Here is a 26,562-nt window from a genome sequence, read left to right as displayed (position 1 = left end):
TTGGTGTTATAATAATTGGTATAATTAATATGATCAATGCTGCTTGGGACCACTGTAGGTTGCTGCTAAAAGTATCAGGCAAATACCTAAATGGATTCAAAAATCATTTAAACGGTTCACAGTCCTAGAGCAACGGGAAAGTAAAATGATGCTGGTTCAAATTCTTGGGTTTTGTCTGTTCTGTCTGGTTTTGTCAATTGGCTGATTAATGTAGTTTACCCTCCCTCCTTTGCGTCATCCAGGGCAGAGGGGGGTTGCTCCTTTTAAGCCAATACTACAAGCTGGATTGCAACCAGAGGAACCGGTGACCGACTTGATGTCGCTTCAGTGGAGGAGGATCTCCAAACCTTGTGGACGTGGTTCAGTCCCCGCTCAGAGCCCTGGAAGTCAGCGGAGACCACTGAGGATTGTCGGCGCATTGCGGAGAGAGTTGATTTGGAAACGTGAGCAGTGAGGAACATGCTAACGTCGGTTTAATAGTGTGTACTTGTACATTAAACACACGCATACAATAGAGCGGATAACAGGGATTATATATTAACAGATATCAGAGGGGAGCAGGATGGACTCGCTGCGTTGAAGACGCGCACGGAGAAGACGCACATGTGTACCGCTTTCTGATTTATTCTCCTCTTTTCTTGCTGATGTGGTTTGAATTCTTCTATTGCATCTGAGGATACTGGCTGGAGGATTTTGTATCTTTCCTCTGTGGAAGAAGATCAGCGCAGAGTTTTAGTAAAGATGCAGCGGAGGGAAGCGGCGCATCTGTGGCTGCTGGTCCTCACCGTGGTGTCGGTGTCAGTCAGCGGATTTCCCACTAACTTAAAGAGGACTGCAGCCAGAGACAGGAACGCTTCTGCGTCGATTATTGAGGTACATTGAACAATTCAACTATTCAAATGCTGCCTAGACTGTAAGCGTCCAAACTAACTAAATGCAATATTACTACATTCATGAGAAGAGCAGTGCTCTTGAAATTTGAAAATTAAGTTTTGCTTTATACTTGAAAGTTATTGATTGTGGAATAACCACGCATATTGCATTGTGGTTGATACTGACATGATCCAATAATGAATCACAATTCTGGGATATTCAGTATCTAAACTACACTTGAGATGAGCTTAAGAAGTGTTGATGTGGGCAGCTGTGATGTAGTTTTATCTGTTCAGTCATGCTAAAGTTTTTAACAAACTCTGATGGACACTGGCTTAATTATTAAACCTTCTTAACTAAATTAAAACTGCTGTGAAGTGTGTTACCTCTGGTCTGCAGTAATCGTACACTGTGTCATCTAATGAGCTGTGTAATGTTGAAACCAGTCCCATCATATTTTTGGCATCCTTTGATTCACACTCATCTCTTCAACTCCCCCCTCTCTCTTTCTCTTTGTGTCTGCTCCTTCTTGTATGTCTTGCTCACTTGCATCAGGAGAGTGTCCCATTTTTCACTTTTTGTGCAGAATTATTGTTGTCAGGGTTTTACTGCATGTAAAGGGATCAAAGTTCTCGCAGCTCAGAGTCTATGTGGAAGCCTGTAGATTTTTAGATTTGACCATGTTAATCAATGATATACTTTTTGTTACAAGCCAGCAGCCACTGTTCCTTTTTCCTTGTTTTTGTGCATTCTTCACACAGAAGTCAGTTATATGTAGACTTATCTTTAGACGTTCAAACTGCAGAGGAGTGCTGAAAAGATGAAGCTAGATGGAATTCAACTCCCCACAAATGTTCTCTGTATCCAATTTTTTCACGATGCCCAACTTAGAACTGCAACGATTAGTCGATTAATCGATAAATTGCCAACCATTAAATTAATCACTACACTACAACTACTTTGATAATCGATTAATCATTTTGAGTAATTTTTTTTTTTTTTTAAAGAAAAAGAGTCTCAATTCTCTCATTCCAGCTTCTCAAATGTGAATATTTTCTGGTTTCTTTAGTCCTCTATGACAGTAAATTGCATATCTTTGTGTTGTGGACTGCTGGTCAGGACAAAACAAGACATTTGAGGACGTCATCAGCCCAATTACTGTCAAGATGAGAGTTTTGCCTTGAATCCTGTGGGAGAGGCCACAATAGTGCTGACAGGATTATTCCATTTGCTGCTCCTTACAATATTTATTTGATAGCAAAACAAACAAACAAAAAAAAATCAAAACTAAATCAGAGTAGGTTTGATTGTTCATAATCGAACACATTCAAAGAAGCCCAGCTTTTCCCACCGGGTGTAGCAGTGGCTGAGACTGTCCCAAGAAGAACGACAGCATCAGTCATTTCAGAAAATGCCCAAAAGCGACATATGTTTACATTCAAGTAGCAGAGCCCTTTAGCGGCCGTAATAATTATGCCTCTAGTTTGTCTGGAGCAAAGAAGGAAGTAGTGTGATATTGGACTTCTCATTTCCTACTGAAAGTTGGTTTCTCTGAATAATAATAATAATAATAACCAAGTGCTTATTATTGCAAGTCATTCTTGTGCCTAAAACTAAACAAACCACAGTATTAGATCACAAAACTGATGAATTTTTCCAACAGTAATTTGTAATAGTTTTGGAAGGCACGGACAAATGATGTCGTCCTGCTGATCAGGGTTTCAGATTAGAAAACTCTTCTGTGTGTAGGTCTGGTGGGGAGTTACAATGTATTTTGTTTAATTTAGAGGACTTGTTGGTTGCTGTAGTTAAAGTATACAGTAGTCATCGAATAATCAGGAATACCACAGTATTCATTCAGTATAAAAAAAAGAAGAAATCATGTCAAAAGTTTTAGAAGAGGATGACATTCAGTCCACAATGTGTGTTTACATTCATGCTGGTAAGATTACTTAAAGTAGCACTTATCAATATTTATTAGTATTTACTGATTAGCTTAATCTTACTGCCCTTGTCAACTCTGTTTCGAGCCAAAGCAGGAAGTTTAGTGAAGAAAGTCTGATAAACCCACTGTACACTACCTGCCCAGCACCAAACAACAGACACACAAAGTTAGTGACTAGCTGGTGAACATAGTGGAGTATTTTGCTGCTAAAGAGACCACGCAGAGCTAAAAGAAGAATGAATATTGTACTTGCATTTATCAGGTGGACAGATACACAACTCAGAATGAATGTTAATGTCTGCTGGATATGTAAACAGGCAATAATTTGCGAGCATTTTAGCCATATCATCCATCCAAGCCCATAAGGAATGGAAAAAAAACTCCCAAAGCGTATTAATGCAGCTGTAAGTTATGGATATTATGACATTTAATCGCACACACCTGCCTGCCAAACGATGGCCATAATAAGTACTTTCTGATGTTTGATCCAAAAAGTGCTAAATAAATAAACTTGACATACAATTTAACAAAGCCATAACTAACTGTAGGCAGGCAACGCGCCTCAGGAGGAGATTAGGGAGCAACATTTCACTGACTGACCTGAATTTGGCTCCTAATGTCTCTTGCCATGGGAAAAAGAATTCACTCTCTTACAGAAGTCTTTCCCTTTTCCATTATTGAGTTTGCAGTGTGAAATGTCATATCACTTCCTGTGTATACTCCTTTCTGCTGTAGTAGAGGGGGAAGGGCACAGCTCTTGCATAAATGCAGTGTATAAGGTCACTTTTACAGCATTTTGCCATCATAAATCACTTATGGCAATTTGACATGTCAAGATGTATTAACAGCACACAGCTGATCCATACTGGCATTTTGTGTGAGCAGTTGTTTCTCTGGGCACCACTGGATGCTCTGACGTACATTGTTACTACATTGCAGCAACAGAGGACTTCAGCAGAACTGGTGGTTGTGAACGACTGCTAAAACATTTTGCATTTCTGCTGTATTTACTGAGGATAATAACTGATGTGGAACGCTCATACTGTAGGTGCAACCTGCATGCAGCAATTCTCACATTAATCTGCTCAGACAGAGAGTCTCAGTCAAGCCTTCTAAATGTGAGTGGCTCCTCCTTGGTCAGTGGAGCTTTTTAGAAGCGTGCTGTTTTGTTAGGCGCTTCAGAAGATTAGAATTGCTAGTCTTTGATGTGGAGTTCTCACACCTGCACATAGGCTACAGCTCAACACAAACATCTATTTTTGTCCTTGATCTGAGGGAAAAATAATGATCTGAGGGAAAAATTATGTCTGTATTTCTAGGGCAGCAAGCTCACATTGCTTGAACTGTTGGCCATTGTGTGGGCTAAGTTACCGGACCAGTATTGATTGATTGACTTGTGCCACCATAAGGTCGGATGACAGTAGATCATAAACCAGATAATCCTCTGAAGATTTCCACTATTTTCACATAAGACAAAAGTAATGAGTAACAAGCCCATTTAAATTTCACAGTAATTGTAATTGTGTTATTTCGTTTGAAAAAGTAATCAGTTACATTACTAGTTGCCGAGAAAAGTAGTGGAATTACAGTAATGTGTTACTCCCAACACTGGTGATAAATTGTACAACTGGAGATAACTGTGCTCTCTTTTCAATGGCATTCTTGGTGTTCCACTTGGTTGTACACACAAAAGGTGGTGGGAGTAGTTGTATTAGGAAATGAAAAAACTGAGCTTGAGAGCGACATTGAATCCAAGTTCAGTCCAAACACTGTGTAAAGTGGGTGTAATTGTCAGATTGTCAATTTACAAAATTGTTAGATGTTTGGTGTATTTAAGTTGGTGTGAAAGCTGTTGGTTTACACCACTCAAAATGTGGCTCTTGGTCCACTTCCTAGCAAACTCTGGTGTGGTTTGTTTGTGGTGTAAACAGTGTCATAACCCAGCCAGCCACAGGATTTATGATTGTAGATCTAAAATTTTAGCATTTTAGGCTAAAAGGCAACAAAATATACATTTTTTCTTTGGTCTTGGCTAAATGAAACAAACTATTAAGTGTGAAAGGAACTAAAGAACATCTGTATGATTTTAGTCCTGTCCATCAATTTTGTATTATGCTGTGTAATGAAAATTGCAGCCTTTCCGGGCTCCTAGCATGGCTTTAGTCTTGTTTATTTCAGATTGGCTGCGTTCACAGCTCCTTCAGTGCCTGCAGAGGCTTCACAGATGCTGGCTGCCTCAGCCTGAGACTTGACAGTTAGCTCATCTACATGACTAACCAAGTATTAACAAAGTAATGCCACAGGAACTTGTCTGAAGGTACCCACTGGAGTTGCATACAGCTGACTTACAAGAACTTGATTGAATAGTGTGCTTTCATGAATGATCTGCAAATGCCTAAAAAGTACTGAGGAAAGTACACTGATATACTGATGATGTTAAAAAAAATCCCGTATTGTGCAGAAAAGTAAACCATGAAGTCAGTGTATCATTACACCCCTCTCTATATATAAATACATACATATCTGTGAATAGGTCTTTTTCTCTGGCCCCACTTTTCTCCGCTCTCTCTCTTCCTTCACTCTGGGCTCTGTGTTTTTATTAAAGCAAGCGGCTGGGTTCATGTTGCTCACAGGGAGCCTTGAAGCCTGACTTGGTCCAGGGTTGCAATATGAACTTTGAGTTTTACACACAAACAGCCACTTTACTTATCCAAACTCTGGAACAGTAATGTGAACAGGGAGATATTGAGTGTGGTTTGGAGGGGGCACATTCATTTAAAAATCACAGGGGACCCGAAGGAGGAGGTGCTACTGCTTTAACCAAATAATCCTGGATGGACAGTCATCCCTTCCACTCCCTCCCAAGAGGCATGCCGAAGCTGATGCCACATTTTGTGGAGGGCGTCAAATTCTTGAGCCAGTTCAAGTTTAAGTTGGGTGCTTTATTGTGGAATAGGCTGTGTGGGATGGACGGCTCTCAAATGTCCTGCACCCTAGATGAGGTGAAGATGAAACTGTATATTATAATCTATGTATCAGAATGTATGCTTTGTGTGATGATCGTGTGTAAGCACTGGATTCTTTGCCTCTGTGGGTTTTTAATGAAGAAACATGAGCTAGTGCTTTCACTGCACAAATTTGTGCTAAGCTAAAGAGCTCATACATGCAACTCTATATACCGTACATGCAGTTTGCATATTCTACATTCTGTATGCACTCATATTAAATCCTGCACCTGATGCAGAAAAACTACCAGGAATTTATTTTCTCTATAGCTGTTTTCCAGTATTCTTGTCATGTTAAAGAAGAGGGGCTTGAGGACTCTTTTGACTGTCATGATTCACAAAATGTGACTGATGTGACTAGGATTGGAATTGGGTCCAAAACTAGTTGTGAGTCCATTTATTGAATCAGAAAACCTTTGAATCCTTAGCTTTTAACAGTTATAAGTAACTAAAGTTTTAAAGTGTGTAAAGCAATAATAAATATGAGTTCTGAGTTTATCACACCATAGAAAAATGCGTAATTAACCACTCAGCCAAATTTGAATGATTTAAAAAAGTATTTAAAATTAGGTTTCAAAATCCTGGAAAAATAAGCAGTATTCTTTGTTCTGAAATGCTGGGGGCCGCCAAAGATGCTGAAAGCCCAACTGAACAGCCTCTGAGTTAACAACGCTCATACCAAACTCCCTACATGCTTGTCACCCCACTATGTCATTGAGCCACCATTTCAGGCCCACCTCAAAAATCCTGAGCACAGAAATGGTTAAAAACTGTTTTACACTCTAACTCCACAATTCAGTACTACATAGTTCATAGTTCATGTTTTCAGCAATTATTTTGTAATATGTATAAAGTGTTGTATCAGTCTCATATGTACATTGCTTTGGATCAAAGCGTCTGCTAAATGAAAAAATGTAAATGTAAAAAGAAATCTCTAATTTTGCTTTACACAGACTTTAAATAACTGAAACTCAAAGAAGTGTAATGACATTTTGCTAACTGACAATGCATCAACACAGCAGTTTTTGTGGTAGTCTAATTATCATTCACAACCAGTCAGAAGGTGTTTTCAAACCTATAGTTGGTTTGCTCTGGTCTGAATCATGGAATGAGACGGTAAACCTGTTGTTGGTTTGGTTTCCCTTCATAGCGAAAAAAAATTAAGTGAACAGTTAAACATCACTAAAAGCCAGGTGAGAACGTTCTCTCCTCTCATTGATCAGATGTGTCTGCAGCTGGGCAAAACCATAAACACAGGAATGCCTATCTGCTCAAATATCAGTCAAAGCAATGTACTTCGTTGGACTAGTCCAGGTTGGACCACGAGTCATTCTCCTATTAGCTGCTAGCAACCTTGTAGTTTGGTCAGATCGAAGTTGGATCATATTCCCACCACAAATGAACTGCTCCAGAATTTGTTTGTGACCGGTCTAAGACTACTTCCTCTAAAGGTCTCTCTGCGATTTTTTTTTTTCCACATCTGAGTACGATTGCTGTGGTCAGCTCTGCCCAAACGAATTGTACCAAAGAGGAAAATGAACCAGAATTCAATTAAACTGGACTAAACCATAAGGTTTGAAAATGTCCTGAGTGTGGTAATTCAGAGTGATGTTTCTTGTTCCTCACAAACGACCTTTGTCCGAATACAGAGACTGGTTTGCAGAGTTGACATAAGCCAGACAGCTCTAACAGCTAAAATTATGACTGAGAATTAATGTTGCCTATTACACAACTGATCTAATCTGCTGCTGGTGATGTTTGTCATTTTAACTGGCAAAAGCTGGTTTAAGCCTGCTACCTGAATGTTTTCTCCTTTACTCTTTGTTCGTAAAAAAGAACAAGGAGAGATAAAAGGTTTGATAAGACATTCATTAGCCTTGGAGCTTAGTGAATTCTGGTGTTTTGCCAATTGGACAAGATCCAGATCAAAAAATAACTGGCTGTATAGCAGAACCATAGATGTATTGAGGCAACTGCCCCATCCCTTCTGAAGAAAAAGTTCCTGCCTTGTCAGCCCAGGCGGAGCTTGATTGGAGCCCAACCCTAGAAGTCTTAAAATCTTCCCAAGCCCTACTTTACAAAAGACTAAAAATGCTTTGCAGGGTCTTTTTGAATGACTAAATAAATGTTTCCAAGTACGACTGTCAGGTTTCTCTGGGAGATCTGTGAGAGGTCAGGGAGAGGGGAAACGTCCACTCACACATCCTCATCTACACAAGAGAACTTAAATGCACTGGCAAACATGATGATATTCAGCTTGATGTACTCTTTGGGTTTCACATCAAATCATTCATGGCAAAGTGTTTAACAATCTTGCCAAAAACACAGTGAACTGGCAGAGTTATTAACTCATAGGCGGACAGATGGGAAAATGACTTCTTCCTGTGCTTGGTATGTGTCCATTTAATTGACTCATGACTGTCCCAACCTTTAAATTGATTCCAACTAGACACTAACATTTTCTGGAGGACAGAAATATCACTTGGAGTCATCAGGAGGGTGATAATTCTCTTCTCTTCTCTTCTCTTCTCTTCTCTTCTCTTCTCTTCTTTTCTCTTCTCTTCTCTTCTCTTCTCTTCTCTTCTCTTCTCTTCTCTTCTCTTCTCTTCTCTTCTCTTCTCTTCTCTTCTCTTCTCTTCAATAACATTTGCAGCAACATGTGGTTGTTGAACACAGGCCCAGTCAATCAGCCGTAATTGTTCTTTATATTTTCTTTCCTTTCAACACACATACGCATCACTTAAGTCTCACGCTTCAGTTCATGACTCATATAGAGGGGAAAAACTAAAACAATCCACAATGACCATTGTGTGTCTGACAGTTTGTTCACTCAGCTGAGTGTTGGAGATGTAATCTGTGTCGATCCTCAGCTTCATTCTGTACATTATATGCACATTTGAGACAAGGCGGGATACATGTGATCAACAGATAGATGTCTCTCTGGATGATGGTGTAGGATTGTCTTGCAAAGCTAGTTATTAAGTCATTAAATCCGAAAGTGCAGTTTAATACAACAACACACACTCATTGAGCAGCTATATTGTTAGAAATACAGCAGAGAGTAGCTGGTATATGTGTTTAGATGGAATTCCCGTGTTTACAACTAATGTTATGTTATGTTAACTGATGTTATGTTACAACTTATGTTAACCCTATATCCAGTAAATGTGGATTTAATCTCTTTGAAAGACAGATGTTGACTGAGGCATCCCTATTTGCTTGACTTTCAGGTACTTCTGTATTATGAAGTGCCAAGTTGGACATATCATAACTTTCAGAAAGTTTCCCAGTCATAATTACGACTTGAACACTATTTACAAGTCAGAAACTTGTAATTACAATAACACATATCACATGAACGCTGCATTATCACAGCTCTGATATGGTGTAAAAAGAGCAAAGAGTAAACAGTAAGGCTGTTATCAATTTGATAGACTGTATGATTACATGCTGGCACCAGTAGATCAAACAATACAAGGAAATGCTCACTACGACATCACACTACAGTGGTCAAAAATGTTAGGTAGCACCTTTAACACACTTCTCTTTTCACAGATTGTTCTATATCTTAATTTTTCGATGTGTGTGTGAAGTGTGTATGAAAAATAGAAGAGAAGTTTGAATTCTCTGTCTTTGTCCCCTCTCAGGCGATAGCAGAGAGTCGACATGGAGACGATCAGCAGAGTCTGGAGGAGCTTCAGCAGCAGAACCTGCTGCAGACGCTGCCGTCTTCCCCCAGGTCCAGAAACCGCTGGTCCCAGCCGCGGCACCAGGGTGTCCTCCCCCCTCCTGAACCCGAGGAGGACTCTGAGCCTTTCATCCTGGACCTGAGGAACTTCCCAGAGCTGGCTAATGCAGACATGAGCTCACAGAACCCCAACATCCAGGTAGACAATGTGCAAAGGGGAGATGTTAATATTTTCTTGACACCTTGTATCATTTGGAGAAGGTTTAGATCACTCTTCTCATAGCATGAAGGGTTCATGTCATCACTGTGGTGCAGATGTTCCAGATTAAGAGACTGATCACTCTCCTTGGTTTCTCTCCTCTACACTATTTATCTCTCTCTCCCTCCATACATCCCATCGTTCTATACAGCTGGTTTGAGTCAGAGCAGCGTCTTAAGTTACCATACGCAGGACCTTTAATAGTGAGGTGCTCGAACTTGTTCATGAACCTCAGACATCTACTAAGGTTTAGAGAAATAAAATAAAAAGTAAAAATATAAAACATATGAGAGCCGAATGTAAAAGGTCAGAAGGTCCTTTTTCAGTGTGACTGTGAAGCCAAATCCTGGCAGAGTAGACTTAACATAAAGTATGAAGAAACTTCACTTGTGGAGTAGATTTAAGCAAAAATTATGTTGGACTGGAGGAGGAATTCCAGTCTCTTATCCAGGTATCAAGAATGACGGCCTGTTCTTTTGTCTTGTCCTAGTATTCTGTCTTCCTTTGGTATGACCAAGATAAAATTACACTTTGTGTCATGTTGTTTTAACTGGAATTCACTGGTTGTGACTGTGGAAGATTGGAGCCTGTCCAACACAATGAGATTCATAGCTGAAATCTTATCAGATACAGTGCATGTACAAGTAATGAAATCAAGGGGAAGTTGGTGGTGAACTCCATGGTTCCACGTTAAAAGCACAAAGTAAAATAATCTTACAGTATGTGAAACTTTTATGATACCGATGTATTACAGTAATGAGATACTGCAAAGAAAATTTTATTATAAATAAGAGCAGAGCAGATGGGGGGTTATATAACCGTACATGTAACACACACAGGTATGTAAAGCATTAGAAAGAGTATAAGTTACTGCATGGTTGGTTTGTGCCAAATAAGTGTATATAGATATAGATACACAGTATACTCATCTTATTTTAAGTGCACTTGTAACCTGATTTGTTTTTGACCCTTATTTGATAGACGACAGTAAAGAGGTGACAGAAATGAAGGGAGAGGAGAAAGGCCATAACCAGGGTTTTAGAAATACACCTGGTAGCCTCATTTCTTAAACATCATGCAAACCAGAAACCTGCTCACAATGGTAATCTCGCTAGGTCAGACCTATTAACATTTCTGAATCACTTTTAACACAAATCTGAATTGAATGCCATCAGATCCATGCAAAAGCTGCAACACGTGTCTTGTTCTGCCTTGTAAGCATCCCTTGCTCTCACTTCATTCATTATCGATTAATTAAGGCTTCGAGGGCAAAATAAGTTTTAAAATCCACCAGAGATGCAGTGGACAAGAAGCCAGAAGCTGGCATAGCCTTGCCAAACAAACAAATAGTTATAAATGGATTGACACTGTACAGTCAGCCTATCTAAAAATGCCTGAATAGGTCCTGATCCTGTGGATTGTTATTGATGCCATGACACAGACATCATCTCTGGTGACTACAGCCAATGAGCAGAATAAGTTCCAAAACATTTGAGAAAAACTGGAGATTTGGTACTCTATTGATACACCGTTATTTGATGATACTGTTACAGACAAATAAGAGGAGAACTACAAAGAAGACAGATGTTTACCTCCTCCGTCTGATCTCTGATACTCAGCATCATGTTGGAATCTCTGTCCTCAGCTGCTGCTTTCTCTTTATAAACAGTTGCAGTTGGGAACATGAGCAACCTGGGTTTTGTCTAGACCTGTGTATGTGTGTGTGCATCTATGCATGTGTGTGACTGTGTGTGTAAAAGAGAAACAGAGAGATAGTCAACAGAGAGATAGTCAGTACCAGCTATCAGTTCATCTTTCCATCACACTATACATCTCATCTCTTTCTCTCTGCCCCTTCCCTTGGTGCACAATAACCCTCTTTCATAAAAGGAGTGTACACTCTTAATCTGATCTGCAAATAAACACGTGTGACATCATTTTTTTCATCATGTCTGAGAGCTTGTACCGACATGTGAAATCATTATACATTACATAATTATTTGTATGAAAATGTATTTTAGAGATGTGCCTTTAATTTATTGAGATGTTTAGAAAGAAGACATTTTATAAAATATAAAACAGCTATGTGATTTTTATGATTAAGCGATAAATTAAGTTTAGCCATAACACATTGATAAGCTGATAGTAAGTCCGTTTGTGTTTATTTTCAGGTCCTTAGCCGGTCAAAAACCATTTAATGCAGCTTTAATTCACCTATAAACAAAGGTCTACTTCTTTACTGGTAAATGGCTCATAGTTGGCTGGGACTGTGAACAAACAGGAACCCTCACTACCTCTGGAAAGGAGCATTCTCAGGAATCATGTGGGTCATAATCAGACTGATATGTCAGATACTATTGTTATATGTAGATCAGGGTAGAGTTGTTTACTGTCGCCACTATGGGTTTAGCACTGTGAGCGATTACACAGAGTTCCTCTGCTTGGCCACTTTACTGAATGTCTGACAAAAGGATTAGCACCAAAATCATGTCTTAAGCTTTGTCCTAAATTCTATACTAATCTACAGTATATTATATGTACTATAAACTAAATGTCATATAGTGAACATAATCACCATTCTGTACTAACACAGAATGATGACGGAGACTAATCAAACTGCAACTTTGGAATGACACCGCCTATTAAACATCACAAAAAGAAAACAAAATATTTCTTAAATATTTAATCTTTTTTTCTCCTCTCCAAGATGTTCTAGCTGTCTCAACACCACCCAATTATTTTTAATGTTTTGCAGCTGTTAGCAGCTGCTTCATTTCCTTTCTACATTGCATTGTAGGGCAATAATTAGTAACACTTAAAGTCTCCCTGTTCAGCATTTATAAGCTGTATATAAACATGTAATAAATGGTTTATAACAAACTATAATGTTGTAAGCAGATATAAGGGCATTTTAAAGTGTCTATTGATGTATCTTACTTATTTTATATTATTACTACTGTCATTCATTATCTTTTCATACAACAGCTTCTACTGATGGGTGCCCACAGGAGGAGTTGTAGTTGCTGACAAATTAATAAATTCACATTAATAAACACTTTTATTTGCTTACAACTACATTGTAGTGTGGTATAAACCATTTATTGAATTGTAAGTGAAGGCACGTTGTACAGCATATGGTATATAGTGGCTGACATCATTAAAGGTCAACATTTGGAACTACAGTTAAGAGGATGGTTTTTATTTACTATTTGCAACTAATTAAATACCATTACTCTCCGACAAGATGAATCTTTTAAGAATGTTTCTCAGTAAAATTGTCTGTCGTCATGACACCACAGTCTTTATCATAATTGTCAGTGAATGGTAAATTGTAATTTATATATCCGAATGCTTGTACTCAAGTACACTTTATCGGCTGTGTTTTGTCTGTATGCAGCAGTACATCAGTTACAAACTGTCAACTAATACAAGTTGAATTCTCCTCAAAGTAACATACCAGAAGCTTAAAGGGTTCAGTATACTTGAAACAAACTAAGTTGTATGAAGTGTTGTCTAAAGACAAAAGTGTTTATAGCTGATCTGAATGGCTGCTAAAAGCCTGCTGTCATAGCCCCCTCCAGGCTGCATCCCACTACCTCTGATCTGTTTGTAGTCTCAATGCAATGAATCATACAAATGGTGATAACAGCACTGTCTCTCCTTGCAAGCTTTCTTGGTGCTGCACTTTGTTGTACACAAGAAAAGTGTCAGAAGCTATTGTTTGTAGAATGAAAAAAGAGCTTGAGAGAAAAATAAAAACCCTAACTTCTTTCACACCTCGACAATCCAACAAGTGCTTTGTTTGAAGCACAGTAAGGCCATAAGATTCGCCAGCATTTTAATGATGATTGAAGCTACAGATTGTATCTCTAAATTCTTACTGCTTTGATATTATTCCCATTTTGATTATGTGCAGTTGGAATGTACTGTAACTGCCCTATAGAGGCAGCTGTTGTCATGGCTGTTTTACAGTCATGTGTGAACACATTTTGTTGGATAATTTATGGCAATCAGCTACTTCATAAAATTACAGGGGCAATTGTGCTTGATGATGTTACTGTTGGCTCGTTGCAGTCAACTTTGAGCCATTGAAGCCAGTTATTTAGTGTAGATATATGACGTTGTACTGTAAATTCCCTGCTTGCATGTGCTAAGTGAAAGTTTGGTCATTTGCAGTTTTCCAACCTTCTGCAGACATTGTGTTTGTATTTAACTTCTACCTGTCAGTATACGGTAAGTACTCTGTGTTTCTTTCAGGTGACCATTGAGGTGGTGGAGGACACACAGACAGAGACTGAGGTGGAGATAGACTTGGCCAAGGAGAGCCAGCGTAATGACTGGTCAGTGTCATCCTCAGAGTGGGCCAACAGCCACAAGAAGCTGTTCTGGCCATTGTTCTGGGAGTACCCAGAACAGGCGGAGAACGGGCTGGGAAGAGCCAGTTTAGAGGAACAATCTGAGGAGTACTACGATCCAGAGGAGCCCGTCCTCAGTGGAGTCGGGGGAGACTGGGGGGGTCACTGGAACAAAGAATGGGACGCCAAGGATAACTACGGTAAGGATCCTAAAACTCAAACAGCACAGCTTTGATTTATATAATATGAGAGCTGAACAATATGGCCTAAAATTCTAGTATTTACCATGATAATGAGAAATAGTCCAATAACTATTTTCTCAGTTCATGAAGTCCTTTCTTGTGTTCACATATGTGACATGTTTGTCCTGAATAATTACATTATGACTAGTTAAAGATTCTGGGATGGACTATGGGTTAATTAGTGCCATTCAGTTATTTATTGTCTCTTCTCAGTTTAATTAAACATCTTCAGTTTCCTGTGTGGGATCAATAAAGTTTATCTAAAAACATATTAGCATATTACACATTTAATCATTTAAACTGGGATTTTTTGTAACCTAATGAGAGCATCAGCCATACCAGTCTAAGATATTGTTATTGGAGAACCTGCAGGGCTGAATTTTATGTTTGGACCTCATGACACCTGTTTGTTTTAATTTGATTGATGCAGCAGTAGCTAGTACTAGAGTACTGAGAGTACAGTCTGTTCATTATTAGATTATGTGTGTATGAAAGAGTGTGGCATTCAAATCATTTAACCCTTTGTGTTCAAGGGATGCAATTTGCATCAAAATTTCTAACCTTTAATCTGAGGATCATAACTCTGTCTAACCAGAATACATAAACATCATATACACACTACAAATCAGTGATCTGTTGAGGATCAGTATAAGTAAATTATAGAAAAAGACACTCCTTATAACCTGAGATCTTGGTTCATAATCATCAAATTTATGACTTCTTCTCCAGTAAAAGTAAAGTGCCTCCATGTTCAGTGTTATCACCGAACCTTCTCATCCTGGATGGTATCAAGATTCAGATGGAAATCATCACTATCATACATCTTCATTTGTCACCTTGTTTAAGTCATAGCTGCCTTAATGCCAGTATAATTTACACTTGTATGTATGTTATGAATTTGTGAAACATTATATAATTATAGTGACCATTAAGCACTATAAAACTATTTTAGATTAAAAACTGCAAAATGTTTACCATTTTTTCAAGTAAAAATGCAAAAATCACTCAAGCAATACGTTTTATGTACCTTAGGTGCACAAAGTAATACAACTTCTTTGTTCCAAAATTATATCTGTAAGTGACACATAAGCTACACAAGAGGGTTCTCTTTCAAAACATGTGCAATGGGCAGAAGTAAGTTTAGACGCCTTGAACGTTTGCTTGACAACGTCTATAAAAGAACACTTTGAAAACATTTCAGAGAGCGGATGTATCCGCCACACTCCACACCCCCAGGACAATAGCGAGATAAGGTTTCTCTGTGATGGCTTTGGGAACTGTAGGACTTTAAACTTGTATAGGAAGGTCTGAGTGTGTGGATGGTGTTGCTTTATCACCGTTGTCTGTGTGTGTGTGTGTGTGTGCGTGTGTGTGTGTGTTTGGAGAGTGGGGGTCATATAGGCCAGGGCATGTTGGCAGCAAGCTGTCTGAAGATGTTTTTGTTCTGTTGACTCGTTCATCTGAGTGAGAGAGGTGCACTCACCGTGCAGGGTTTAATGCGTGTGTGTGTGTGTGTGTGTGTGTACATATGTAAACACACACACACACACACATGCACCCACATACACACAAGTACACACTCTGTCTGTATGGCATGACATGATTTATGGTAGGGTCTGTTCCTTCAAGGCCTTCTACATAAACATGTCAAACACCACAAACACACACTCACACAGGATACCTGACTCAGAGCCAGTTGCCTGTTTATGCAGAATTAGCACAGAAGTCTAACTAATATATATTACATAATATGCAAATCAATAAAGATGCACAGTCCAACAAATATGGTAAACACTCAAAAATAGCTCCCTAACATAGTCCATACGTTTTAGTGGATGATCCAAAAATGATTTGAATTTTACTTCCTCCCTCCAAAAACTGAGTACTGTGACAACAGCATTATTTAGACACAGTGCTGGACACATGAGATTTGATCAACTTAAAGGGTTGGTCCACCACATATATCCACCTCCACCACTCTCCACCTCAGTGGTAAGATTTTGCAGATAGCTTTGGATTTAGTTGTCCAGGTTTTGAGGTTTAAATTAAAATGTTTGCTGAGAGGTCTGTGGATTGTCCAGAGTAATGGTAGCCTGGAAAGACGGAGAGATATCTCAAAACATCTCTAATATCTAAAAAAAAAAAAAAAAAAAGTCACAAAATAAGACTTGACTTGGCCTTGAAAGCAAAAACATTTAAAGGGAGCTTATGTAAGTGTTGCTGAAAAACAGCCACTGTGGCCACAAGTGACAAATGAGGGTTGACACTGTAATGTCAGTTACATAGTAATATCTATCTAATATTAGCTAACATTAGCCACCCTAAGCTACTGGTCATACCAGAGCAAGTAAGGCTGAACTGAAAAAGGGTGTGTTTTATTGATTATTAATTGAAATTTACATTTGTAAGAGAAAGAATGTTTTATTTCTTCTGTCAACAATTAGTCTCACTTTAAGTCTCAAGTTTTGACCCAGTAAAACCCCAGAACATTAACAGAATAGATAAGACAGTGACAACTTGAATGCTTAGTTATTAGGACTATTTATTAATAAAACTTAATCTCACGTACTGAATGTAAAAACCACTAAACGCAGCTTTGAATGGAAAATATTCATATGCTGTGTGATTTTAATGATCAGCATTGAGACCTGACAGACTTGTATTCTTATGAATACTTGGGACTTGACAGATTTGAGAGTTGACTTGGATTTGACCCCAAAAGAACAACCCTGCATGACAAAAAACACATCTGCTTTTAATGACAGTGATGTCATTACAGTGATGATGGATAATATCAAGATCAGGTGTGTTGCTGGTCTGGTGTGACCTTCCCCGAAGCAGGACACCACCTCCCTATGTAAAATGAAATATATTGGTCAAACTTTTCTCATTAACGAGGGCCTGGAACAGACCTGCTGTATTAAACTCTAGCAAGTGTTGCATGTCATTAACACCTTTCATGGTCTTTCTGGGGTCTTTTTACTCTGCAGAACGTTCACTCCTTCAGTCTGTGTTCCTTCTCTCCCTGCTGTCCCCCACTGCAGGCCTCCGGTTCTGATGCCAGCAATCAGCTCAGTATAGCTAACTTTGTGCCAATGCAACCATGTTAAATTAACAAAGTGAAATAAAAGCAAAGAAAATGAACTGTCCTATTATCACATTCTGCTGTTGTCTTCTCTCAAACACTTCATCCTTACTGTTGCAGGTTTGTTCACGTTTAAAGCTGCACCATAGGTAATATTGCATAGACATGTTTAAAAGGCAAGAACACTGAACATCAATCTATTACTCATTCAAGGTGACATTTTCATACCGCACACAGCATTGGAGCAAAATACAAAATGTATGGCTGGTGAGTCCAGGTGTCTGTGTGTCAAGAAACACTTACTGCAGATTTTCCCACAATGACCGTAAATTAAACGAGAATATTTTTATATCAACAATGGACAGAATGACGATGTGTAATGTGAAAGGAGCTGCTTGTGTTGTAGAATCCACAGAGAATTTTCACCAGATCTGCAGTTCCACTCAGCTCTACGGAGCGTTTTAGCATCCTTCAGCTCATTGTTTTGGTTTTACTAATTGTTACTTTACTGTTTTGGCTCACTCTCACTGCTCTCATCAACCTTGTTTCCAGACCCAGCCGGCAGCTGTTTTCAGCTGAAAGGCTCTGATAAACCCACTGCACACTACCTGTCTAGCACCAAACAGACAGACAAAGGTAGCAACTAGCTTGTTAACATGGTGGAGCAACTAAAGAGCCAGATATTGCTGGCTCTGAAGCAATATCTCCTAAAAGGAGGTCAATATTGGGCTTGCATTCATCAAGTTTCCAGAAACACAACTCCAAATGAATGCTGGATGTTAATAAGCAACTGTTTGCCAACATTTTAGCCATACCAACCGTATAAGGTGATAATTAACCTTTAATATTTCGTCTGATAACAAAGCAAGAGATCTTCTTATATTTCCCCAAAATATGTGGATAACAGATGGATGTATCACGGCCAGGAGATGCGGAGGAGTGAGTGAAGTCACTGTTCTTCAGCCAGACAGCCTGTGAGGCATTTCAGTGTCCTGCAGACTGTTTGTGTTGGTGCACACCCCAGCGCTCCAAGTGTCTGAGCTTACAACCGTCTGACTTGCATATTGCAGTCTGATGACACACACACACAGTCTCATGTGCTCGCACTCCGACTGATTCTTTTCACTCTCATATACAAACGCCAGCTGGCTGCACTTCCCGCTTGATCATTAGCGCCATTATGACTTTCCTGAAAAGTATGCAATATATATTGAGTTGCAGTGCATCATTAACTTCTGTGTGGAAACAGGTCTGTGGGGAACAGTTCCAGATCTTTGAAGCAGGGTAAACTTACCAGCATGCATTTCTGCAGCCTGGAGATCAGGTCAGAACAGGTAGCTTACAGTAGACTGTTTTCAAAAGGCTTCATTTTACCTGTCACGCCTTTTTATAAGGCATTCATACTCTGCATTTCCTTATTAACACATGATCTAACTATGACATTTTGAATGTCTGATTGCAGAAATTCTTTCCCTATAGTTTGATTTCACCCTAAAAAGGAAGTATGTGTTTAGCTCCTCCTTAAGCTCCAGTTGTTGATATAATTTTGGCTTGTAACTCTGTTCGGACTCTTCTGAAAACTGAGTGAAGAGTTTTGCTAGCATACAGCCATCATCACTCTCACTGCACGAAGACTTTCACTCCTGCTGGCTCCTTCCCCCCCCTCCTTCTCTTCCTCCTCGGTCTTTTGAAGTTCTCCCCCTCTCTCTCCCCTCCTGCAAGCGTTGTTTAAATACAGAGGAGCATGTCTCAGAGGTCCCACGCTGTCGTTACCCGGCTCTTTTCAGCCGCTCCTTAATTGCATAACACACATACACCAGCTGGGCGAGGAATTCACAAGGCTAACTTCAAAGCCCACTCTTAATATATTACTCCATAGTTTTGCTTTTCTCCCCTCTGCGCTGTCTCCCCTTCATCCATCTTTTGGGCCTGTGTTTTTCAGAGTACGAGGAGGAGTGGAGCGACTGGGCTCCTTGCAGCGTCACCTGTGGACACGGCACCCAGAAGCGAACCCGTTCCTGCGGCTACGCATGCACAGCGACTGAGTCACGCACGTGTGACCTGGAGAGCTGTGCCGGTAAGCTGCATAAACTCTGTGATGTGGCAAGACTGTAAAACCTGACTTGTGTAACAAATAGTAACCACTTTTTAATGAAAGCATTTTAATAGCATGAAAACTTTACTTGCCTCATCTGTCACCAAACACCTAAAAATCGCCCCAGTAGAATATATGAGAAGACCAGGGCAACCCAGACTGTGCAAAACACATTAGTTTCACAATAACAGCTCCAAAATTGTTTGGAGGGGTGTTTTTTTTTGTCTATTCATTTCTATTGGCCTGCGTCCATGTCACATGACTGTCAAGTTTCTGTCCGCTCAAAAAAAAAAAGGCTTACATTCCTTTTATTCTCAGTGGAAAATGCAATATTTTAGTTTCGGCATTAGTTTCAGCGTTTTGATAACATTTCTAGTTAGAAATATGCATTTTATTTTCATAATCTTCATTCAGTGAATGTATATGACATTTAGTTTGTCAGTTATTACGAAGATTTCTTCAGGCTTTCTATCATTGCTATGGTGGTTGCTATCGATGAAGACACATAGTTTTTATATGTTGAAAAGAGCTAGAATGGAAGGAAAGACCCAGTGTCGTTAGATATTGTCCCCACTAACATTTTAAGCCCCTCCCAGACATGCACCCCTTTAATCTTTGTTAATCTGATGGCAATTCAACATGTCTGAATAAGCACCCTGAACACGTAAAAGTCACGCAGGCAATCTCACAGGTCCAAAGGTGGACCTGTTAACGTTTCCGTTTACATTTCTGTTTTCGTTTTCAGCATGGCACAAGTCTGAGCATTCCCCAGCATCATGATGGTCATTAATTAAGGTTTAAACAGTAAAATAAGTTTATAAAATCCATCGACAATGAAGCCTGTGAAAGAACAAAAAAAAATATCTTCCTTGCTCCCTTTCTATCATAGCTTTTTTAACTCACCACTCTCTCTCTGCTCCCCCTTTTGCACCAGCTGTAAAGAACACTAACATAAGATGCACTTATGTCTGAATGAAAAAAATATTTCTATGTATTCTATTGTAACATAGGCAGCGGATCTAGTAAATCGATCTAATAGTTGATAAGGAGAATCTATTAGAGGGGAGAAAAGGGAGTGAGCGTTGGTTGATTTAAACATGTGATCTGTTTCTGGATACATTATCTGGATAATGACATTTGATCTATGTGCTTTTGCATTTACATCTGGTATTAATAAGCGCTCTTCTTACCAAGATTCTCCCCACACTGTGATTGTATCTCAATATGCAAATTAGCTAGCCAGGGCTGATTGACTTATGTAGGACAAAGGTGCAACCCATAAATTCAGTCACGAAAAACGACCTATAGTTACGTTTGAGTGACAGGGGAAGTGACACATTTCAGATGACGTCAATATAATGTGACTTTCTTTTCTTTATAAGGTGATTTTGGCTTATTATGAGGAGGCAGGTGGATGGCTAGATAGTTATTTGGCAGATAGTTGGCAAAAAGTTGCAAAAGCAGCAGGAGTGCAGTGTTCGAGACCATTAACCGGACATTTTTACTGTCACGTCGGGACATTTTACCGCATTTTACTGATCATTTAAACCCAAACCATGATCTTTCCCTAACCCTGACCAAGTGGTTTTTGTGCCTAAACCTAAACCAACAGCGTTAAATGAAACGCGAAAAGCTTAAAATGCATAGACATGACACGCTAAATGTCCTTGAAAGTGGTATGCTATGTATCTGCCATCCCATGAGATCACATTGGCCCACACAGTCATTTAGTGCAAAAATGCATTCAAAAGTTTATCTGAAGCTTATATGAGGCTTCAGCAGTCTGTGTTAGTCATATCAAGTGGATATCTGACACATTTACAGTCTTTTTAGCGTCAAATTCCCACTTTGTGTTTTCTCAGACAGTGTTTCCCTGTTGAGCTGTGGTGGAAGTATAGTAACAAAAAAAGGGACTTTGGCACTAAAAAGACTGTAACGTTGAAAGATATCTACTTGATTTGACTCATTTACACTGCTGAAGCTTCATATTAGCTTCAGATAAACTTTTAAATGCATTTTTGCACAGAAGGAGGACTGTGGATTTTGGCCCCCATCACTTACATTGTGAGTGCATTATGAAGACATCTTCTAATGGTCAGTATGAACAGGAGGAATGATTACAGCAAGAAAAACATGTTTCAATGTTCATTTGGACTCCTGACTGTTGTTTTAAGACAGACTTGAAAAACTGTAAACCCATCCTTTAACACATTTTTTCCTTATCCAGATATAGATCACAGGTTAATGAAAGGTATAAATGGGGTCCTAAGGCTTCAACAGCAAAATATATTTTTTAATCCAGCACTGATGGACCCTGTGAGAAAAATAAGAACACTGCTCTTCCTTCACACCACTCACTGCTGCTCCAGCAGTGATATCACTCCTTCTTGCTCACCGCGTGCCAAATATCCAATGTCTGAGTAAAGCCATAACAAACATTTATGTGACAGGCACCAAAGCCTGAATGAGTAAAAGCTATTAATTACTTTAACAGAAAAATGAAATAAGATTTTTTACATATGTCTTGTCTGAAAGGGTTTTATTAAAGAAATTTATTAAAGAAATCAGATTTCTTCTTGACAATCATATGTCTTTGTTTTTGAGAAGCTATGTGTTAACCATATAAGTGTAACTGTTACATTTTGTGTGTTCATGTGTGCATATGACTTTTAATCATTTATAATTAAACAACCTTACGACAATCTTCTTTCTTCCTCTCTGTCTTATAGACAGTGTGATGGCAGTGACAGAGCTGACACCCATCCACATGTCCAACGGCACCAACTCCCTCGAAACAAGTACGTACAGATTGTGTGTGTATACAGATCAATAGTCAACAGGTTGCTCCCCATTCTTTCGATGGGTGTTGGCCTGTATATGAAATATTCTGTTCCATTCAGTGGAGGGTTACAAACTCTATCAATCACACTGTGAGTGCCTGGTTTTGATATTTAGAATTCTCCTTTTCCAGCATGCTGAGAGCTGCTCTGCTGAGGCTGTGAAAGACACGATGAAACACTGACCCTGCCTCCCAGAAATGTTTGAATTGCTTTTTAGTTTCCATTTTATTGCTCTCCTGCCACTAAGCACCGGCCAGAGAACGTGATAGTTCTTTTCACTCTGCAAACATAACAAAGGATACAGAGGGAAAGGAGAACACGATATAGTGTCGGACATTTTCCTTCTCAACTCCACATCCACTATAGAAAGCAAATAGAGAATCGTTTTTAATTTGACCTCAGCCAAAAGCCTTTTTAAACTAGTTTTTCTTTCTAAGCCCGTCTCTCAATCACTCTTTTTATGCTTTAGAACAGCACTGTGGGTTTCAAAGAAAAAAAGCTTTTTAAAACTGGCACTCTTCTTTATGGTAATCAAAACAAGTTATATTTTAATGGGTTTCTCTTGTACATTTTGGGCTGTAAATGTTTAACTCTGCAGACTTTTTCACAGGCCTGGGATTGTTTCAAAGTATTAAGCAGCATCTTTCAGCCTGAGCAGTCAGTCAATGTAGTGTCATGTCCATTAATGTTATGGACTGAAGGGACACATGTCTAAATTGGCCCTTCCTTGTCTTTTGTGGACAAGATAATTTTGTTTTGAGGGGCTGATTTCACCGAGGAGACAGACCAGAGGTTCAAGGCAGGCCAAGAGCAAATCTTTTGTAGCCTACACAGCTTATCTTCTCTCTCTCTACAATGACCAGGTTTAAAGGAACTCAAAACATACATAATAGCACAGATCTGTAGTAACAAGCCAGGTCCCAGTGTAGTCATTTGTAGCTATCACAAGATCTAGCATGCAGTGAAGACAAAGATATGCTGATAATATATACAAATATTTCTACTCATGAAAATAAATGTGCTTCCTTTATTAACTTTTGGTTCCTCCTCAGTGAATTTTATCTGTCAGTCTCATTAGTATACAACTTCATTTTGGGTTAAATGATCTGAGGAAAACATCTAGTTGAAATTTTTCTGACCAATATTTCTGTTGGAATTGTGATTCTTTCCTATAAAATAAATTGCAGGCCCATGTTTATAATCTGCAAACGAGATACCTTGTACCTAGCATCATGACATTCATATATGTCTTTATATTTATTAATAACAGCTACATAGTTGGTCAGTTATGGTACTAATGACAAACTGTTGATTTTGTACAAGTGTGCCGTGTGTATTGTTTTAATACAGAATAAAACTAAGTGAAGTCTAACAATATTTGATAAAAGAAAAACGAAAACTAATGATAATGTTGATAATTCTGTAGCTACATAAGCTAACGTTAGCTTAAAAGACTGACAGAACGGACTGCTAGGCAGCTCTGAATTCTGGAGATCCTGGAGCTTTTAAGGTGATAAGTTTAAAATTATAATACAGTCTGATGTGCTAAAATGTTAAAAAAAATTATACTATTTCAGTATACTCAGTTTTTCCTCCAAAATCTAATCATCATCTTGCTAGTAAAATATGGGACTGTTTGGTTGGTTTATTTTTGAAACACCAGAAACACCAGTTCTGAAATCTGAAATCATTACAGAGCAGAGTTTCAAAATGTTCTGTGAAAAAATGTAACCCTTTTCAATTTTCCACACCCTCACTATACCCCCCTCCCCATCCCTGCCTTAACCCAGATGTAGACAGCTGTGAGAAGTGGTTAAGCTGCAAGAATGACTTCCTCCAGAAGTACCTGCACCAAGTGCTCACAGAGCTCCCCAGCTGCCCCTGCTCCTACCCTTCTGAGGCTGTTTACAGTGCCGTCAACATCCAGGACTCCAAACTTCGCAAGACCTACCGCTGGAGGGACGCAAGCGGACCCAAAGAACGCCTGGACATCTACAAACCCTCAGCCAGATTCTGCATCCGCTCAATGCTGTCATATGACAGCACAACATTAGCGGCGCAGCACTGCTGCTACGATGATCAGATGAGACTGATAACACGAGGGAAAGGAGCAGGGGCGCCAAATCTGATCAGTACCGAGTTCTCACCAGAGCTACATTATAAGGTAGATGTTCTGCCTTGGATCCTATGCAAGGGGGACTGGAGTCGGTTTCATTTGGTAAGGCCACCTAATAATGGGCTAGACTGTGCTGATAACCCCCCCGAGCAAGTATTTCAGACAGAACTGAAAGAGGCGAGGGAGTACTAACACTGTGGGGTTGTGGAGTCACAACAAGAAGGGAGGATGATAGAGACATATATGGTGTTGGTAGTTAAAATCACCATTTCTCCTAACAGCCGTATTCTCTGACATACTGTTCAGTCCTGCAGGAGCACAGAAAAACTGAACTGTTTTGTTAATAAAGCGTTTCTGTGGTCCATTTACCATGGGGGGACTTCTGTCAGATGATGTAAAGCTTTGTTGTTACAATCTCATGGCTCCCTGCATCAATGGACACTTGTAAACTTTTATTTAGGAAAAAGGGATGTAACTTTCAACACATCTGAAAATACGATTTGAAGACATGAGCAACCAAGACAGCTGAATCTTTTTTTATACTCATATGTAGACTGTTGGTGCACAGCAGCAAAAAAAATCAACGCTGATGTTGGGACCATTGGAAGGACAATGAAACATACCCAGTGTTGTAAAGTATGTTCTGTTTTCAGCTCATCCCTGTCCCTGTATGCTGCTGCTATTCTGCTGGGATGTGCTGAGCTGAGCTGAATGTCTCTGATGGCAGTGGCATGTGTGTGTACAGTATGTGTGTATGTGTGTGTGGTGGGAGGATGAGCTTATTTATTGGCCCCTGTAATATTTTAATCAGATCTAGTGTCCCATGAAAGGAATTCCTGTCATGCTGCTAAACAGGGAATAAAGTCAAATGGACTATTGGACTACATGTTGCCTACTTGTTCATCTTTACAAAAACTGACAGAATTATTGCCAGAGCATGTCTGGAATTTTCTTCCTGTCCACATCTGTCATGTCAGTATATTAACACAATGCACGCTACCACAGCAGGAAAACATATAGTCTGTTTTATGTTCCATAAATTGTGGAACAGTTTCAGGTAAAATTTCAGGTAAAAGTTGTCCTGTCTGAATTTACAACCATGTTGGGAAATATTGCATCATTTCCTTTGGAAAAAGACTCTTCACTTGGCTACAGTATTTGTGCCGAACTAATATGATTACATTGTACGATGTAAACATGTTTCATGTTCCCTGTTGAAATTTTGACCACTAGCAGCGCCACTGAGCAATGTTTCGAGGAACAGGTCTCCATTTTGTTTGTTATGTACATGCACAAGGATGAACGTGTTACATTTCTGCCATGGGTTTTTATGGTATTCTACTAATCAACCGTTTGTGGTTGTTAATTTTGTTTCGACAGGGAAAAATGTTATTTATTTAATAAGTCTGTTTCAGCAGCCTTTATTGAACACCACTGCCCGTAAGCCCTAGACCATAATGAGTTGTACAACACAAGTTCGACAGAATAAGTTGAGTCCATGGGCAAGTTAAATAGTTGCGGCTAGCTCAGATGTGTCTGTATCAATAGCAGCAATGAGGGGTGTATTTTTTAGGACTGATGACTCTGTGGATGACAGTGTCAGTCCATCACTTGGGTCCAGACTGAAACATCTCAACAACTGGATGGATTGCCAGAAAATATTGTATTGACATTCGTTGTGATTGTGAGTGTGATGAATCCAAATGACTTTGGTGATCCTCTGACTTTTCAGCACCACCAGCAGGTCAATGCTTTCATTTATCCACTAAAATATCCTAACATCAATGAGATAGATTGGGGTGAGATTTTGTACAGACATTCATGGTTGGCATCTCAACAACTATTGGATGGACTGCCATGAAATGTGGTAATATTACGAATATTCACGTCCCCCTCTAGATGAATTGTAATAACTTTGATGACCCCATGACTTTTCATCTAGGTTAGAAATTTAATTTGGGATACTTTTGTTTATACACATCAGCCACAGCTGTACTTTCCAATGTTAATTAGAAAATGTTAGCATGCTAACACACTAAACTAAAATGTTGAGCATTAA

At 39.2% G+C, this 26,562-nt stretch overlaps 1 protein-coding gene across 1 annotated transcript; it reads left to right on the top strand.

Moving 5' to 3' along the window:
* The first annotated feature begins 75 nt into the window (after window positions 1–75).
* Window positions 76–25,389, top strand: ism2a (isthmin 2a). Its single transcript, XM_044375221.1, has 6 exons — window positions 76–873; window positions 9,471–9,710; window positions 14,028–14,325; window positions 19,395–19,529; window positions 22,277–22,345; window positions 24,178–25,389. Exons 1-6 carry the CDS (start codon window positions 742–744, stop codon window positions 24,693–24,695), a joined length of 1,392 nt encoding a protein of 463 aa, XP_044231156.1. The 5' UTR covers window positions 76–741; the 3' UTR covers window positions 24,696–25,389.
* Window positions 25,390–26,562: the final 1,173 nt, after the last annotated feature.

The sequence above is a fragment of the Thunnus albacares genome, chromosome 15, assembly GCF_914725855.1.
Source record: "Thunnus albacares chromosome 15, fThuAlb1.1, whole genome shotgun sequence".
In the NCBI taxonomy this organism is placed as follows: Eukaryota; Metazoa; Chordata; class Actinopteri; order Scombriformes; family Scombridae; genus Thunnus; species Thunnus albacares.
Note: the sequence above shows the minus strand (reverse complement) of the source record. Positions and strands in the feature narration are given on the sequence as shown.